The 15,912-nt window shown below is 41.4% G+C and overlaps 1 protein-coding gene across 2 annotated transcripts in view; it reads left to right on the top strand.

Annotated features, from left to right (window-relative positions):
- ube2j2 (ubiquitin-conjugating enzyme E2, J2 (UBC6 homolog, yeast)) overlaps positions 1-3,100 on the top strand; it is a 55,445-nt gene extending 52,345 nt beyond the window's left edge. For both annotated transcript variants that reach the window (XM_028807746.2, XM_028807745.2), the window contains exon 7: positions 1,205-3,100. In XM_028807746.2, coding sequence (XP_028663579.1) covers positions 1,205-1,486 — 282 coding nt within the window. In that variant the 3' untranslated portion in view covers positions 1,487-3,100. The remainder of the gene's footprint in view (positions 1-1,204) is intronic.
- Positions 3,101-15,912: the final 12,812 nt, after the last annotated feature.

The raw sequence follows: 15,912 nt of genomic DNA, 5'->3' as shown, positions 1-15,912 counted from the left end.
CAGTGCTGCAGGATTTTTTTGTAGCCTTCCCCAGGGCTGTACCTCCTGTCTGTAAGCTCCGCAGGGAGTTCCTTCGACCTCGTGGCTTGGTTTTTTGCTCTGATGCACATATGGAACAGGTGTATAGACAGGCGTGTGCCTTTTTAATCGTGTCAAGTGAATTTACCACAAGCACAGTGTAGAAACATGTCAATGATGGTCAACAGAATGGGATGAATTTGAGTCAGATTTCAAATGTCGTAGCAAAGGGGCTGAATACTTGTCTAATATCTTGTTTTCGCTTTGTCATTCTGGGATATTCACAGTGCTTTATGTGGGGGGAGAAATGAATTTAAATGATTTTAGTACAAGGCTGCAGTTTAATAAAATGTGTACAAATTGAAAGGGTCTGAATACTTTCTCAGTGTATGTTGTCAATAAAAATACTTACTGGAGGAATATGTGTTTGTATCTTTTGAAATCCAGAGAATGGTGATGACAAGACACTGCACGTTCCTATCCCAGATTGTGGTCACAAATGATAATAATCTCAGATGTTGTTTGTCATTTTGGATAAAGGCGTCAACCAAGTAATCACAATTGTATGTTGACTTTGGATAAAAGCCTCTCCTATTCAAATAAATGTAAATGTAGAAGGGAAAATGAACGACTAGTCTGCGTTCATGGAATGTGTGCACAACCCTTAACTTTTGGTCCATTTAACAAACCTTCAAAGAGAACGGCCATCTTCCCAGAAAGCTTTGCATGCCACCCCCTCATGCAAAGTCACTCACCCGAAACACAATCAGGTAACAATTGGAAATGAAAGTTGAGTAAATGTTCGTACCGACAGTATGGCATGTGATGTTTCTATTTAGACCAAGAGGAAACGCGGACATACGGAATTTGTGATGTCCTGTAGGTTTATTTTCCACAGTGTAGAATTTTATATTGATAAGAAAGAAGTGCGTTTTATTTCAACATGAACAAGAGGGGTATGGTAAACCGACAAACTTGTGTAAAATACTGGGGGTGTGCTTGTCTTTACGTTACTTCAAACCCGCTTTCTCTTGACATTTGCTGCGTGTTTGCCAACTGTTATAATAATTGTAGAGAGCTCAGTAGTGACAAATGAAACAAACTGTCAGCCATTGTAAATAAAACATGTACTACCAAAGCAAGTATACTTATTGCATCCTCTTTTATCTTTTCTTTCACCTTTCAGGAAATAAAGCAAAAACAAAAAGCACAGCAAGAACTGAGTAACCGACCCCAGGCTCTGCCTCTCCCCGACGTTATTCCTGACGGCGAAGTACACAATGGTCAAAATGGAATTCCACTTCTCAACGGCCATGCTGAACTAGTGGGTGCTAATAATCAAGGCCTTCAGCCTAACCGCAACCATGGACTACTTGGTGGAGCCCTAGCAAACTTGTTTGTCATAGTTGGCTTTGCTGCGTTCGCTTACACAGTAAAGTACGTATTGAGAAGCATAGCACAAGAGTGAACCGAGTGAAAGACATTCTTGACCAAATGAAAGCTGGTTGTAAACTCAAGTGGGACTTTTGGCAAGGATATGTTACGTGGCCGTAGACTAACTGCTGCAGGTAATACAAACGAGACAACTGGCTGGCTCATGGGTTCGCAGAGGCCTTTCAGTTTGTATTGTCACGTATGCTGTTCACTGAGAAAACTGGTAATTCAAGAGGCTTAAATATTAATTCCTTTTGTAAGAATTTATTCAATCCATAATGTTATGTGCAGCTGCTTTACACATTTCACAGTACAATTGTTTATACCAATGAAAACAAATCCATTAAATCGGAAAACCTCTGTTTATCCCTTTTTTCTCTCTTATTTGCTATAAACCAGAACACTGACACAGCGTACAATACGGTGGTGGGATCCACTTTTCCAAAGACATCGACTTTGTATCAGCACATGAAAAACGGCAATTCTGAACAAATAACTCCATTTAGTTATTCTGATGATCATTTTTACTTTGTACAGCTGATAGTCAAAAAGTTTATTTCTTGTTTCAATATACCGGCATTGCATTTCTGTGTTTTTCTGTCAGTTTATTCAGAGACTCCAGAATAGGAGATTGTTCATTAATAATTACAAACACTATTAAAATACTGTAATAATCATTATAAAAAAAAAAGTCCTTGCAATAGTTTACGTGCAACATTCAATATCCCGGTATTAATGTTGCTTGTAGGGCTGAAGAAGTTAGTAACAAGTTGTCAAGTTTTCAGCTACAGGGTTTGTCACCAGTTTGAGGCTCCGCTTTGTGTGCCTTCTGGCAACTTTGGGTTTAATTTAAGAAAAAGATGTTTATAAGCAAAAGAATCAGAAGAAAACACTTCATACTCCTGTCTGTATCTGCCCGTCTTTTTATGACAAATGTTTTAATATGTTGATGCTTTCATAGTAAAAGTATGGTTTACTGTTAATAACGTGCTCAATGCAGGCATATTTTTCTTATTGTTTTATTAACAGTGCTAATATATGTACACTGTGTTATTTATGTGCTTTAAAAGCATTCAGTGGTTCAGGGTATTTCTAAATATTCAAAGCCAAAAGCCAGCCTTCAGTATGTCCATCGTATTACCACACAGTAATGTTTGCACATTTGATCGAGAACAGCAGGGCGCCCGCCACGCTCTCCTCGCTCCCCTCCTGAACTCCGCCGACTGCGGGTCACCGTCTACAAGCCCCTGATGATTCAGTTGTGGTGTTTGTTTCACTCGGACCACTTAGCACAACGTAGTAATTCAGTCCTGTTTATGTGTTTGTCTCTTTCACTTCATTCAGATCTCTCTTCCCTTTTTTTTTTCCTTCAGAAGCTCTATACATATTTGTAAATACTTTTAAACCCTTAATGAATATATACAGTGTGTAATTACATGATCTTGTACATTTTACTGTAATTAGCAAGGAGTAAAAGCATTATGTTTAAACCCATGAGCCAAGTTGTGAAGAATTTTATGTAAGTTAAAATTTAGTGACCAATTCTCCGGTATATACGTGGAAAAGCTCACTAGAATAGCATTGTACGTCTAGGTTTTAAAGGTGGCATTGAGAGAACAAAATTAAACATATTTATAATTTTAAAAAATTCTTCTTCTCCATTTTATTTTATCGCTGCACTTGATTGATACTAAAAGTCCTGTTTTGAATCCAGAAAGAAGTCTGAAACAGTCTTTCTGCGGGTGATCCCTTTAAATCTCCAGGGTCAGTTTAGGCCGAGCAGCAGTTGGGTTGGCCGGCTGGTACATCGACTCGTACGGAGACCCTGCTTACAGCTGATGAGGTAACTCCGGTTATTTAGAGGGGCGCTGATTTGTGTATAGTGGGTAGAAAACAGTGAACAAAACGTATTGTAGAAGAGAGAACTTGACCTCTGAATTGTTCATTAGAAATGGTCATAAACCTATAACTGTCACACCACAGTGCTGGGGAAAATGACTTTTAAAAGTAACTTGGTTAGGTTACACGTTACTTACAAAAAAAAGGAACTTCCATAACACACTGCCTGGCCAAAAAAAAAGTTGCCACCTGGATTTAACTAAGCAGATAGGTACCATGGTGCATGGGCCGTTATCCTTCAGCTGGCAACAACTGGTGCAATGAGTTGCTTCTCATTTCTTAACCACATCGAAAGACGCATCTCGTGGTCGTGGAAAAGATGTTAGTCTGTTTGAGATGGGTCAAATCATTGGCATGCATCAAGCAGAGAAAACATCTAAGGAGATTGCAGAAACTACTAAAATTGGGTTAAGAACTGTCCAACGCATTATTAAAAACTGGAAGGATAGTGGGGACCCATCGTCTTCGAGGAAGAAATGTGGCCGGAAAAAAATCCTGAATGATCGTGATCGACGATCACTTAAACGTTTGGTGAAATCAAATCGAAGAAAAACAACAGTAGAACTCAGGTCTATGTTTAATAGTGAAGGTGAGAGCATCTCCACACGCACAATGCGAAGGGAACTCAAGGGATTGGGACTGAACAGCTGTGTAGCCCTAAGGCACGGGCATATGCCAAGATGACAATGCTAGGATTCATCGGGCTCAAATTGTGAAAGAGCGGTTCAGGGAGCATGAGACATCATTTTCACACATGGATTGGCCACCACAGAGTCCAGACCTTAACCCCATTGAGAATCTTTGGGATGTGCTGGAGAAGGCTTTGTGCAGCGGTCAGTCTCTACCATCATCAATGCAAGATCTTGGTGAAAAATTAATGCAACACTGGATGGAATTAAATCTTGTGACATTGCAGAAGCTTATCGAAACAATGCCACAGCGAATGTGTGCCGTAATCAAAGCTAAAGGCGGTCCAACGAAATATTAGAGTGTGACCTTTTTTTTTGGCCAGGCAGTGTATGTCACTCACTATAAAATGAAATGCGTTAAAGCCATTTTGTTTACTTCTTTTGTATAAAAAAACTGCACATTTGACTGGACAGCACTTGCTATTAAATGCTAAACCCGTATATGAACCTTCATGAAGCGGACCTGAAACACGCCAACTTCTGATCGTTTTCTAAACACTGTACCACCCCGAGGGCAGCTCTGAGAGGGACGTGCTGTGAGGTGTCCGAGACCCGTCTGAGGAGGAGGAGGAGGCTGGAATACCTGGAGAGGCCGTCTGTAGGAGGAAGGCTGCAGACACCAAGTGGCTCCCTGAGGCCCTAAAGCAGGGGTGTCCAACTCCAGGCCTGGGGGGCCGCTGTGGCTGCCGGCTTTCATTCTAACCCTTTTCCTAATCAGTGACCAGTTTGCACTACTATTTAAATTCCTTTTCCCTTCATTTTAATAGCCCTGTTTTTAAGGATTCGCTGCTCTGAATGGATTCTTTCTTCATTAAATGGCAGCCAAACAGAAATGAGACGTGAAACGAGCCGACAGATGAGCAGCTAAACTCCAACCAGTTTCTTAAAGAGAAGCCGATTCTTGCTGTTAATTGAACTCGTTATTTAATTCCACGTCTTCTTGCTGCTCTCATTCTGCCACAGCAGACTTTTCCAAAATTGTTGATTTCCTGTTTTTTTCTTGAGACCATCAAAATGTTTTAGCGACCTGAGAGATCAACCTCACCGAGACCTTCACCTTTCTTTATTTTCAGATATTGTGTGATGAGCTACAGGTGAGCTGCTCATGTGGCGCCTTGTTTTGTGTCTCATTGTTGTTTGGCTGCTAATTAAAGAAAAAGAAACAGCAGAGGGGCCTGCGTCAAGTTAATTAAAGTTAAGACAAAAGAAGTTAATTAGCAAAAACTGGTCACGAATGACGAAGATGGTTAAAATGAAAACCTGCAGCCACTGCGGCCCCCCAGGACTGGAGTTCGACACCCGTGCCCTAAAGCCTTCTTTATACTTTCCAGTGTCGGTGACCAAAATGCTTTGATTCTTGGGAGTAGCCCTGTTAGCACGTTGGTAGTCTTGTCAGTAGGTGGCAGTGTTTGCTCAATGTCACAGTAGAGGGAGTGATGGAAGAAGAGTTGTGCCCGTTATTGTTAGCTTTAAAATGGGGGGAGGTGAAGATGGCGTGTCCGAGCCATTAACCAAAAGCAGCAGGTATAATAGTTTCATGGGTTGGTAACCTAATTGATAAAAGAGTTCCACTTCAGATATTTTTGCGTTTTGATGACCTGTTGTGCCCCTCGTTCATCAGTCAATACCAGCCTCTCCTTGAATTTCATCATGTAGGACACAGCGGGGGGTCAGCATAGCCCCATAATTCGTAAAAACCCAGTGTGCATGAGGGGACGTGTTACCACATCTGACATTGTTTTGGCCGTGCGGCTGCTGTGAACCAGTGCGGGTGGGTCAAGTGGCCATCAGGCTTTACACCGACAGCAGCAGGCAACTTCTTTGCATTCTTTTTTCTCCCTGGAATTGTTGAAATAATCATCCATAATAACACACTTTTTTTTTTTAAAGGAATGAAGATATTTTTTACTTCAAGAAAGTAAGTATTGCATTACGTTACTCGTTACTTTAAAAAAAGTAATCTGATTACACAAAACAAATTACTTTTACCACGTTATCCACAACACTGCTGGTGAGGAATCCCACAGGGTTGATGCTATGTCTCCGTGTCTCATACTCTCAAGTCACCTACCTACAAGTGGGACAGGACCTCGGAGTTTGACCTCCTCACCTCCGGCTGTGACAGACTGAAAAACCGTTTGCCCTTTCCCAGTGTCCTCAGTTTTTGCATAATTTACACAGTGACTGACCTCAACTCTTTGGACAAAATACACCGTTAGAGATGGGGAACCTGCATGAACACACAATACAGTTTTTAAACTTGCTTTATTCAAGTAACAATTATGCAACATCCCAGTCATCCTGTGTGAAAAAGGATTTGCCCCCTACTTTCAAGCCTCAGCTATTGTGATATCAGTCTTTTCCATTGCTGTTGAGGAATATTGGCATCTTTGAAGAAATGCTTTAATACGTAAACACTGGTAGGATGGCAAGCGTGAACTTCTTGTGTCAGACTCGGCCACAGCTCCTCCACTGGGTTTAAGTCAAGAGTTTCAGTAGGCCACTCCATTCAATTCACTGCTTTTGTGTTTTGGGTCTTTGTCTTGCAGTCACCATTCAGCTACAGGTCACGGACATACAGTTAGGTCCATAAATATTTGGACAGAGACAACTTTTTTCTAATTTTGGTTCTGTACATTACCACAATGGATTATAAATGAAACAACTCAGATGCAGTTGAAGTGCAGACTTTCAGCTTTAATTCAGTGGGGTGAACAAAACGATTGCATAAAAATGTGAGGCAACTAAAGCATTTTTTTAACACAATCCCTTCATTTCAGGGCTCAAAAGTAATTGGACAAATTAAATAACTGGAAATAAAATGTTCATTTCTAATACTTGGTTGAAAACCCTTTGCTGGCAATGACAGCCTGAGGTCTTGAACTCATGGACATCACCAGATGCTGGGTTTCCTCCTTTTTAATGCTCTGCCAGGCCTTTACTGCAGTAGCTTTCAGTTGCTGTTTGTTTGTGGGCCTGTCTGTCTGAAGTTTAGTCTTCAACAAGTGAAATGCATGCTCAATTGGGTTAAGATCAGGTGACTGACTTGGTCATTTAATAATTTTCCACTTCTTTGCTTTAATAAACTCCTGGGTTGCTTTGGCTGTATGCTTTGGGTCATTGTCCATCTGTATCATGAAACGCCGCCCAATCAATTTGACTGCATTTAGCTGGATTTGAGCAGACAGTACGTCTCTGAACACCTCAGAATTCATTCGGCTGCTTCTGTCCTGTGTGACATCATCAATAAACACTAGTGTCCCAGTGCCACTGGCAGCCATGCATGCCCAAGCCATCACACTGCCTCCACCGTGTTTTACAGATGATGTGGTATGCTTTGGATAATGAGCTGTTCCACGCCTTCTCCATACTTTTTTCTTGCCATCATTCTGGTAGAGGTTGATCTTGGTTTCATCTGTCCAAAGAATGTTTTTCCAGAACTGTGCTGGCTTTTTTAGATGTTCTTTAGCAAAGTCCAATCTAGCCTTTCTATTCTTGAGGTTTATGAGTGGCTTGCACCTTGCAGTGCACCCTCTGTTTTTACTTTCATGCAGTCTTCTCTTTATGGTAGACTTGGATATCGATACGCCTACCCCCTGGAGAGTGTTGTTCACTTGGTTGGCTGATGTGAAGGGGTTTCTCTTCACCATGGAAATGATTCTGCAATCATCCACCACTGTTGTCTTCCGTGGACATCCAGGTCTTTTTGCGTTGCTGAGTTCACCAGTGCTTGCTTTCTTTCTCAGGATGTACCAAACTGTAGATTTTTACCACTCGTAATATTGTAACAGTTTCTCGGATGGGTTTTTTCTGTTTTCGCAGCTTAAGGATGGCTTCTTTCACCTGCATGGAGAGCTCCTTTGACCGCATGTTGTCTGTTCACTGCAAAATCTTCCACATGCAAGCACCACACCTCAAATCAACTCCAGGCCTTTTATCTGCTTAATTGATAATGACATAACGACGGACTTGCCCACACCTGCCCATGAAATAGACTTTGAGTCAATTGTCCAATTACTTTTGAGCCCCTGAAATGAAGGGATTGTGTTAATAAAATGCTTTAGTTGCCTCACATTTTTATGCAATCGTTTTGTTCACCCCACTGAATTAAAACTGAAAGTCTGAACTTCAACTGCATCTGAGTTGTTTCATTTAAAATTCATTGTGGTAATGTACAGAACCAAAATTACAAAAAAGTTGTCTCTGTCCAAATATTTATGGACCTAACTGTATGATTAGTCATTCTCCTTCAGAAGTCGTGGCTCTTTCAGTATTGGCAAAATGAGCAAATGGCTGAGCCAGCAAAGTATCCCCATAACCTGACACCATACTGCCATGTTGTTTTATTCTAGATTTGATGTTCTTTCTGTCGAATGCTGTTATAGTTTTACACTAGACATCACATGACCTTTATCATGCAAACCATTCTACTTTTGACATGTCTGTCTGTAGAACATTATTCCCAAAGGCCTGGGCGTCCTCCAGATGTTGCAGAGCATTGATTTTTACTCCTCTTTTTATTTTGGCTCATCAACACTAGTTAGTGGATCTTAGATTGGACTGCAGCTCTTTGGTGGTTGTTTTGGGATCCTCTGTGATAATCTTTATTAATCTTTCAACACTTTGCAAGGACAAAGGATCAGATCTCAAAAAAAAATAACAAAATGAGTAATTCTTTACCCAATTCGTTTTTGGCTGGTATGTGAGCACGAAGTCCATCACCAACTTCATTCTTTTGATTGAATCGAAGTTCTGATGCTTTGTTGTGCAGGCTGCCATCTTTTATAGAACTGCTGTGCCAACATCACACACACGTCACTGAAAGAACAATAGAAGATCAAGACAAAAAGTGAAAAATCCATCCATCCATTATCTAACCCGCTAAATCCGAACACAGGGTCACGGGGGTCTGCTGGAGCCAATCCCAGTCAACACAGGGCACAAGGCAGGAACCAATCCCAGGCAGGGTGCCAACCCACCGCAGAAAGTGAAAAATACGAATGCTTTATTGATAATGACGTGTACACCACATGAGAAGTGAATAACTGCTACCCGAGTCATCACTCTTACTGTCACCATCGAAAACAGCAATAGCTTTTCTGGTCCAGCAGTTATATAAGAAGGAAGAAATTCAATAGCAGAAATCAGTAATATACTGCAGATGTAGAAGTCCCAAAGCATAAAGAAGTAACTAATATATTTAAGAAATACTTCAGTGTGGTTTATACATCTGAATGAATTGAAAGTGAGGCTTATACCAAAGACTTTTGTGATGACATAAAAATGTTTAAGGATGTTATCACATCTGTATGGCATAAGGAAAGCCACAAGCCCAGTTGTATATCTAACAGAATTTTAATGAAATAATAATAGTCTAATAAAATAGACTGTTAATGGTATTCATTAGGGGTGCTCCAGTAATTAATAATAAAAAGACTTTGTGCTTATACAGTGTAACACTTTTTAAGACACTCAACGCACACTCCTGGATGACATGATGGCCGCACATTAGTTACCAGGTGGTGAAATGGTAAGAGAGACAGCCAATCAGAGACCAGGGATGATTAGGGGGCTGGAATGAGCCGGCTGGACCTCGAGAAACACCCTACTCTTTACGAAGGATGGCCAGGGATCTTTTATGACTACAGAGAGTCAGGGCCTCTCATCGATATCTTATCTGAAGGATGGCACCGTTTTTACAGCACAGGGTCCCTGTCGCTGCACTGGGGGATTGGGATCCACACTCAGGGTAAGTGCCCCCCTATGCCTCCCACCTGCACCAACCCAAGCTTTTCTTAGATGGTCTCCCAGTCCAAGCACTGGCTGGGCCCAAACACGCTTCACTTCAGGTGAAGGACCTCTTCTGAAGTGCAGGTGCGATGGCTGCCGACAAAGCCAATAAGGTTTTTTAGGGTCAATAGCAATCACAGATTTCAAGTTGCTTGAATTGGCCGACTCTTTTTGTTAGCCTTTAAACCTTTTTTTAACATTAATCCCGTGCATAACCAGAGATGCAGAAGCCTTATGTCACACGTTAAAGTGTTAACCATGGTATATTTAAAACTAAACTGCACAGGTTTTACCCTTTCAATTTTATGAATCAAATTACTGTAGATACTCACGTATAAGTCGGAAAATTTATGCCTTAAAATCCATCCATCCATCCATTTTCCAACCCGCTGAATCCGAACACAGGGTCACGGGGGTCTGCTGGAGCCAATCCCAGCCAACACCGGGCACAAGGCAGGAACCAATCCCGGGCAGGGTGCCAACCCACCGCAGATGCCTTAAAATTCATTAAAAAAAACAGGGCTGACTTATCCGCGGGGCAACACAATTGTCCATAGAATTTGGGTAATGGCATTGTACACTCAACGCTTCACGGTGTTAAGTCACCGGTCATCTGCCATTTCCCATGGTCTTTGAAATAATTATAAGCCAGCAATACTATTGCCAATTAGCTAGTTTTTTTCTAATTTCATTAAATAATTCTTTAAACTGTGAAATACTTGAATCTGAGCATTAGCTTTTGCAGGTTTTGGGTAACAAACATACCATTAGCTGCCACGTGCAACCAGATTTGGAATCAAAAGAACCAAGGCAACGCACGCTATCAATGCGATGCAAGCGCAGCCCGCGATTCAAAAAATTTGTCTGCCTACCTGTTTGTCTCGTCTGACAGTAGCTGAAAAGCAGCATCAGGAGAGAGCAGCCTGAAGTAGTCCAGCAGCAAGCCATGCTGTCTTGTGAAGTCCGGTAGCCAGTTCGGCTCCCACGGATCAATGTCTGGGTATTCCTCCCACGCAAACCTTGCCGTAGCTGCATCGGCTGCCAGCTGAACGCATTCTCGCAGCTGGCGTGGCATCGGCTGGTGTCCGATCAGCTGATGCCGGCTTCTCACTCTCTTGCTCGATTCCTGATCACTGTCAATAAAATCCGATTCTGAAAAATCAGAGTCTGACTCAGCAATAATGTGCAAAACATCGTCTGTCGAGTGTTTTCTTTTCTGCACTGACAACTAGATGAATATGTCAAAGTGTCAGAAAGCAAGAAATGGAAACTGTGGTGGTGGATGGCTACATCATGCAAACACGTTTTAATTGCCAGAAGCCTTAAGGTGCAGGTCATTTCAGCGGCATCTTGGGGCTTTAAGAAGAACAAAACGGAAAACACGAGAACACTCAGCTGGAGATGCGGCACAGGGCAGCAGTTAATCAGCAGCAAGGAGAAATGCCGAAAAGATTCACACCATCGAGAAGACGGTGATTTATTTATTTTTATGGTGGAGAGTGTAGGGACACACCCAGCCTTGGCCCAACCCGCATGCACTCACAAACAGACAAAAACAAAGCAATCCGGTAATCAAACAGCAAATAAAGAATGTAAAACAAGAACAACGATACCACCACTGTTGCCCTTACAGCGAATACACATTAAATACAACAAAGCACAAACAAAACACACACAGTAAAGTCCATAAAAAATGGCAACGGGTGAAATGTAATGATCAAAATAGATAGTCCTACCAGTAGTTCCTGAAATGGTGAAGACGAGTGGACGGGTTCAGGAGCGCTCCTTTCTTCGCAGGATGGCCATGAATCCACTTACGGTCCTCATGTACACAGGCAGACAATCCAGACGCCAACCACGAAACGACCCAGGACAAAACAAATAAGTACAGGTAACCCAACAGAAGGCTGACAGACAGGAACTTGAAACACAAATTACAAAAACTTTTTTTTTTGCTTTTGGTTATCGGCCCCCTTTTTAAAAGCCACGCTGGCATCCTTTGACGCCAACAGCCCCTGCACCCTCAGCAGAAGACCAATCAGAGCCACTGCAGGGACTGCTGGGAGTTGCAGTTTCAAATTCTATTGGCTACTTTCACCATCCCAAGCCACGTTTTTCTCTATGGTTGCTTCCTGTTCTCTCTACAGTACAGTATTGCCACAAACACTGTCTACAGACCCACATTGTTTTGAAAAAACTCATTACAAACTTCAAAAGACTTTGTTGGACAGTTATCTTATCCAGAGATCTTGACCATACATTGTTCTTTTCTCTCTTGTTAAATTAACCCTAGCCTGAATGAATCTATTAATTTTTTACATTCAAAATTTCTCATTTAAAGATTTACCAATGTTGTTTCTTGTCCTAGAGTGTGTATATAAACACAGGGAACTCCAGTTTCTGTATTACATCTTGCCTGAAGAAGGGGCCTGAGTTGCCTCGAAAGCTTGCATATTATAATCTTTTTAGTTAGCCAATAAAAGGTGTCATTTTGCTTGGCTTTTCTCCACATTCATAATGGCTAACACGGTACAACACCCTAGTACAGTAATCCCTCGCTATATCGCGCTTCGCCTTTCGCGGCTTCACTCCATCGTGGATTTTTATATGTAAGCATATTTAAATATATATCGCAGATTTTTTGCTGGTTCGCGGATTTCTGCGGACAATGGATCTTTTAAATTCTGGTACATGCTTCCTCAGTTGGTTTGCCCAGTTGATTTCATACAAGGGACGCTATTGGCAGATGGCTGAGAAGCTACCCAACTTACTTTTCTCCCTCTCTTGCGCCGAGTTTCTCTGATCCTGACGTAGGGGGATTGAGCAGGGGGGCTGTTCGCAAACCTAGACGATACGGACGCTCGTCTAAAAATGCTGAAAGATTATCTTCACGTTGCTACCTTCTGTGCAAGCTGCTTCCTGAAGCGACATGCTGCACGGTGCTTCGCATACTTAAAAGCTTGAAGGGCACGTATTGATTTTTCACTGTTTGTTCTTATCTGTCTCTCTCTATCTCTCTGCTCCTGACGGAGGGGGTGTGAGCTGCCGCCTTCAACAGCTTTGTGCCGCGGTGCTTCGCATACCTAAAAGCCAAACAGCCCTATTGATTTGTTTGCTTTTCTCTATCTCTGTGACAATATCTGCTCCTGACGCGCACTCCTTTGAAGAGGAAGATATGTTTGCATTCTTTTAATTGTGAGACGGAACTGTCATCTCTGTCTTGTCATGGAGCACAGTTTAAACGTTTGAAAAAGAGACAAATGTTTGTTTGCAGTGTTTGAATAACGTTCCTGTCTCTCTACAACCTCCTGTGTTTCTGCGCAAATCTGTGACCCAAGCATGACAATATAAAAATAACCATATAAACATATGGTTTCTACTTCGCGGATTTTCTTATTTCGCGGGTGGCTCTGGAACGCAACCCCCCGCGATGGAGGAGGGATTACTGTACTACAGTATTGCCACAAAAAAAGCCATAAAAATTGTGGTGGATATTTGCAGTTTCCGCTAACAGTTATTAGTTAGGTTCTAAGGAAAAATGTGCAAACAACTGAGGCCGTGAACTCTGAACCGCTGTGTCTACTGTATGTATGTATATTCATATATACTGTATCTCTTGCCGACACTGATGCTTTACATTGCTGTCTATGGGACTTGGAGGAAAAAACTTTAACAAATATGTCCATCATTCAAGCCAAGACAGTTGTTGAGTATCGATCTGTGTCTTGCGATTACACACACATATTTTGAAATAGTTTATACATGTCATTTTTGAACAATTTTATATTTTAAAAGAAGACCAGCTGTGTATGATAGCTCAGCACTCACCATTTTTTTGTGTATCAACCTTTTCATGGCCACGGTGTGTGGCTTTCTCTCAAAAGACCAAATGATACTAAAATTTTTGTGCCACATGGTTGGTTTTGTTCTGATTTAATTCTGTATTTACATAAGAATGCATGCAAGTGATTAGAAAACAAATCTTTACCACAAGAAAAAAAGAGTAGCAGTGAGTTTACATGCAATAAAATGATTATTTTCAGATCCCTTTTGTTGTTAGAAGCATCCATCAGAAACACGGAAGGCATGGATCAATACCTAACAAATATCTTGTCTTAAAAAATGAAGCTATTTGGTAAGTTTTTAACCTTTTCCTTTGTGCCTCATACCCTTCATTGTAGAGCAGCAAAATAAAAAGTACTTAACTTTAGAACACAATTTCATGTGGCAAATGCATATATCCCATGTTTGTGAAGAAATAACTTCGACTTCAAAAATGCCAAACTTATCCTTTACTTCCTATTTCTTTTCACAAGTATATTTCATGCCACTGATGGACCAAAAATGTTAGAATATAATAAAGTATTTTCAATTGTTTGATTTTCAATGGTGTTATGATGCTTTTTTGCAAATAACTTCAGGACAGGGTTTAACAAACACACTTTTGAAGTGGTCGGGTAAGAGGGGTATTAGGAATTGCACAACAAAATGCTTCATACATTATGTACATGCATTTTAACATTGCACTTTAAACTCTAAGATTCATTGATTTTGGAAGAAATCCCCTGGCTAAATTACCGGACAGGGAAAACAATGGTACAGTATCCTTAGTAGACATCTGCTTTGAGTTCTTGACTGTCGATCCCAAACCCACCACAGGATGCAATCAGTTCAGTGTTCCAGTAAGTGGCTTTGCTCAGAGTGACAGGTCTGTACTCCTCCTGCTTGATGCTATTCACACTATTAACCACACTATCAACTTCTTGTGTTGCAGTTTTGCTGAGACACTCCTACTCGTCGGTCTGCATATGGACATTTTTATGTCTACTCATTTGGAACTTCTCAAAGGACTATTACTCACCTGTATCTACACAAGCTGTGGAATTCCTTGATTTGTTTCCTCCATATATCTTTCTTGTGATTCCAATTTCCAACAACAAAATCATTCCAGCCTGCATATCAACCCTAGGAAATCTTACTGCCTCCCTTATGGGAAAACATTATACACCTAAATGTTATGAGAAAACACAATAGCATTTTGTGAGATGGCCAGTTTAACTCATGAATCACTATTCTTTCATTGTCTAATCTAGTCAACTACACCAGTTATGTGTTGTCATCAATATACAGTAGATGGCTTCCTCAGCTTTAATCTTGTGTAACAGCTGTGCTTACCATTAGTTAGAAGATTAACACCTCGATACAAGTTTTACTTTCACCATTTTACATGCTGTGTACGAGGTAAGTGTGACAGTGGTGAGGTCTACGGCAGGAGTGATGGATGCATTCAAGGTGGAGATGGGATTGCATCAGGGATCTGCTCTGAGCCCTTTCTTATTTGCAATGGTGATGGACAGGTTGACAGATGAGATTAGACAGGAGTCCCCGTGGAGTATGATGTTTGCTGATGACATTGTGATCTGTAGAGAGAGTAGGGAGCAGGTTGAGGAGACCCTGGAGGATTGGAGATATGCTAAAGAGAGGAGAGGAATGAAGGTCAGTAGGACCATCATGAGAGAATACATGTGTGTAAATGAAAGGAAGGTAAGTGGAATGGTGAGAATGTAAGGAGTAGAGCTGGCGAAGGTGGATGAGTTTAAATACTTGGGATCAACAGTACAGAGTAATGGGGATTGTGGAAGAGAGGTGAAAAAGAGGTTGCAGGCAGGGTGGAATAGGTGGAGAAGAGTGTCAGGAGTAATTTGTGACAGAGCAAGAGTGAAAGGGAAGGTCTACAGGACGGTAATGAGACCAGCTATGTTATATGGGCTGGAGACAGTGGCACTGACCACAAAGCAGGAGAGAGAGCTGGAAGTAGCAGAGTTAAAGATGCTAAGATTTGCATTGGGTGTAACAAGGATGGACAGGATTAGAAATGAGGACATTAGAGGGTCAGCTTAGATTGGATGGTTGGGATACAAAGTCAGAAAGGCAAGATTGCGTTGGTTTGGACATGTGCAGAGGAGAGATGCTAGGTATATTGGGAGAAGGATGCTAAGGATAGAGCTGCCAGGGAAGAGAAAAAGAGAAAGGCCTAAGAGAAGGTTTATGGATGTGGTGAGAGAGGACATGCAGGTGATGG

Source organism: Erpetoichthys calabaricus, chromosome 8 (genome assembly GCF_900747795.2).
Source record: "Erpetoichthys calabaricus chromosome 8, fErpCal1.3, whole genome shotgun sequence".
Lineage (NCBI taxonomy): Eukaryota > Metazoa > Chordata > Cladistia > Polypteriformes > Polypteridae > Erpetoichthys > Erpetoichthys calabaricus.
This window is presented reverse-complemented; position numbering and strand designations above follow the sequence as displayed.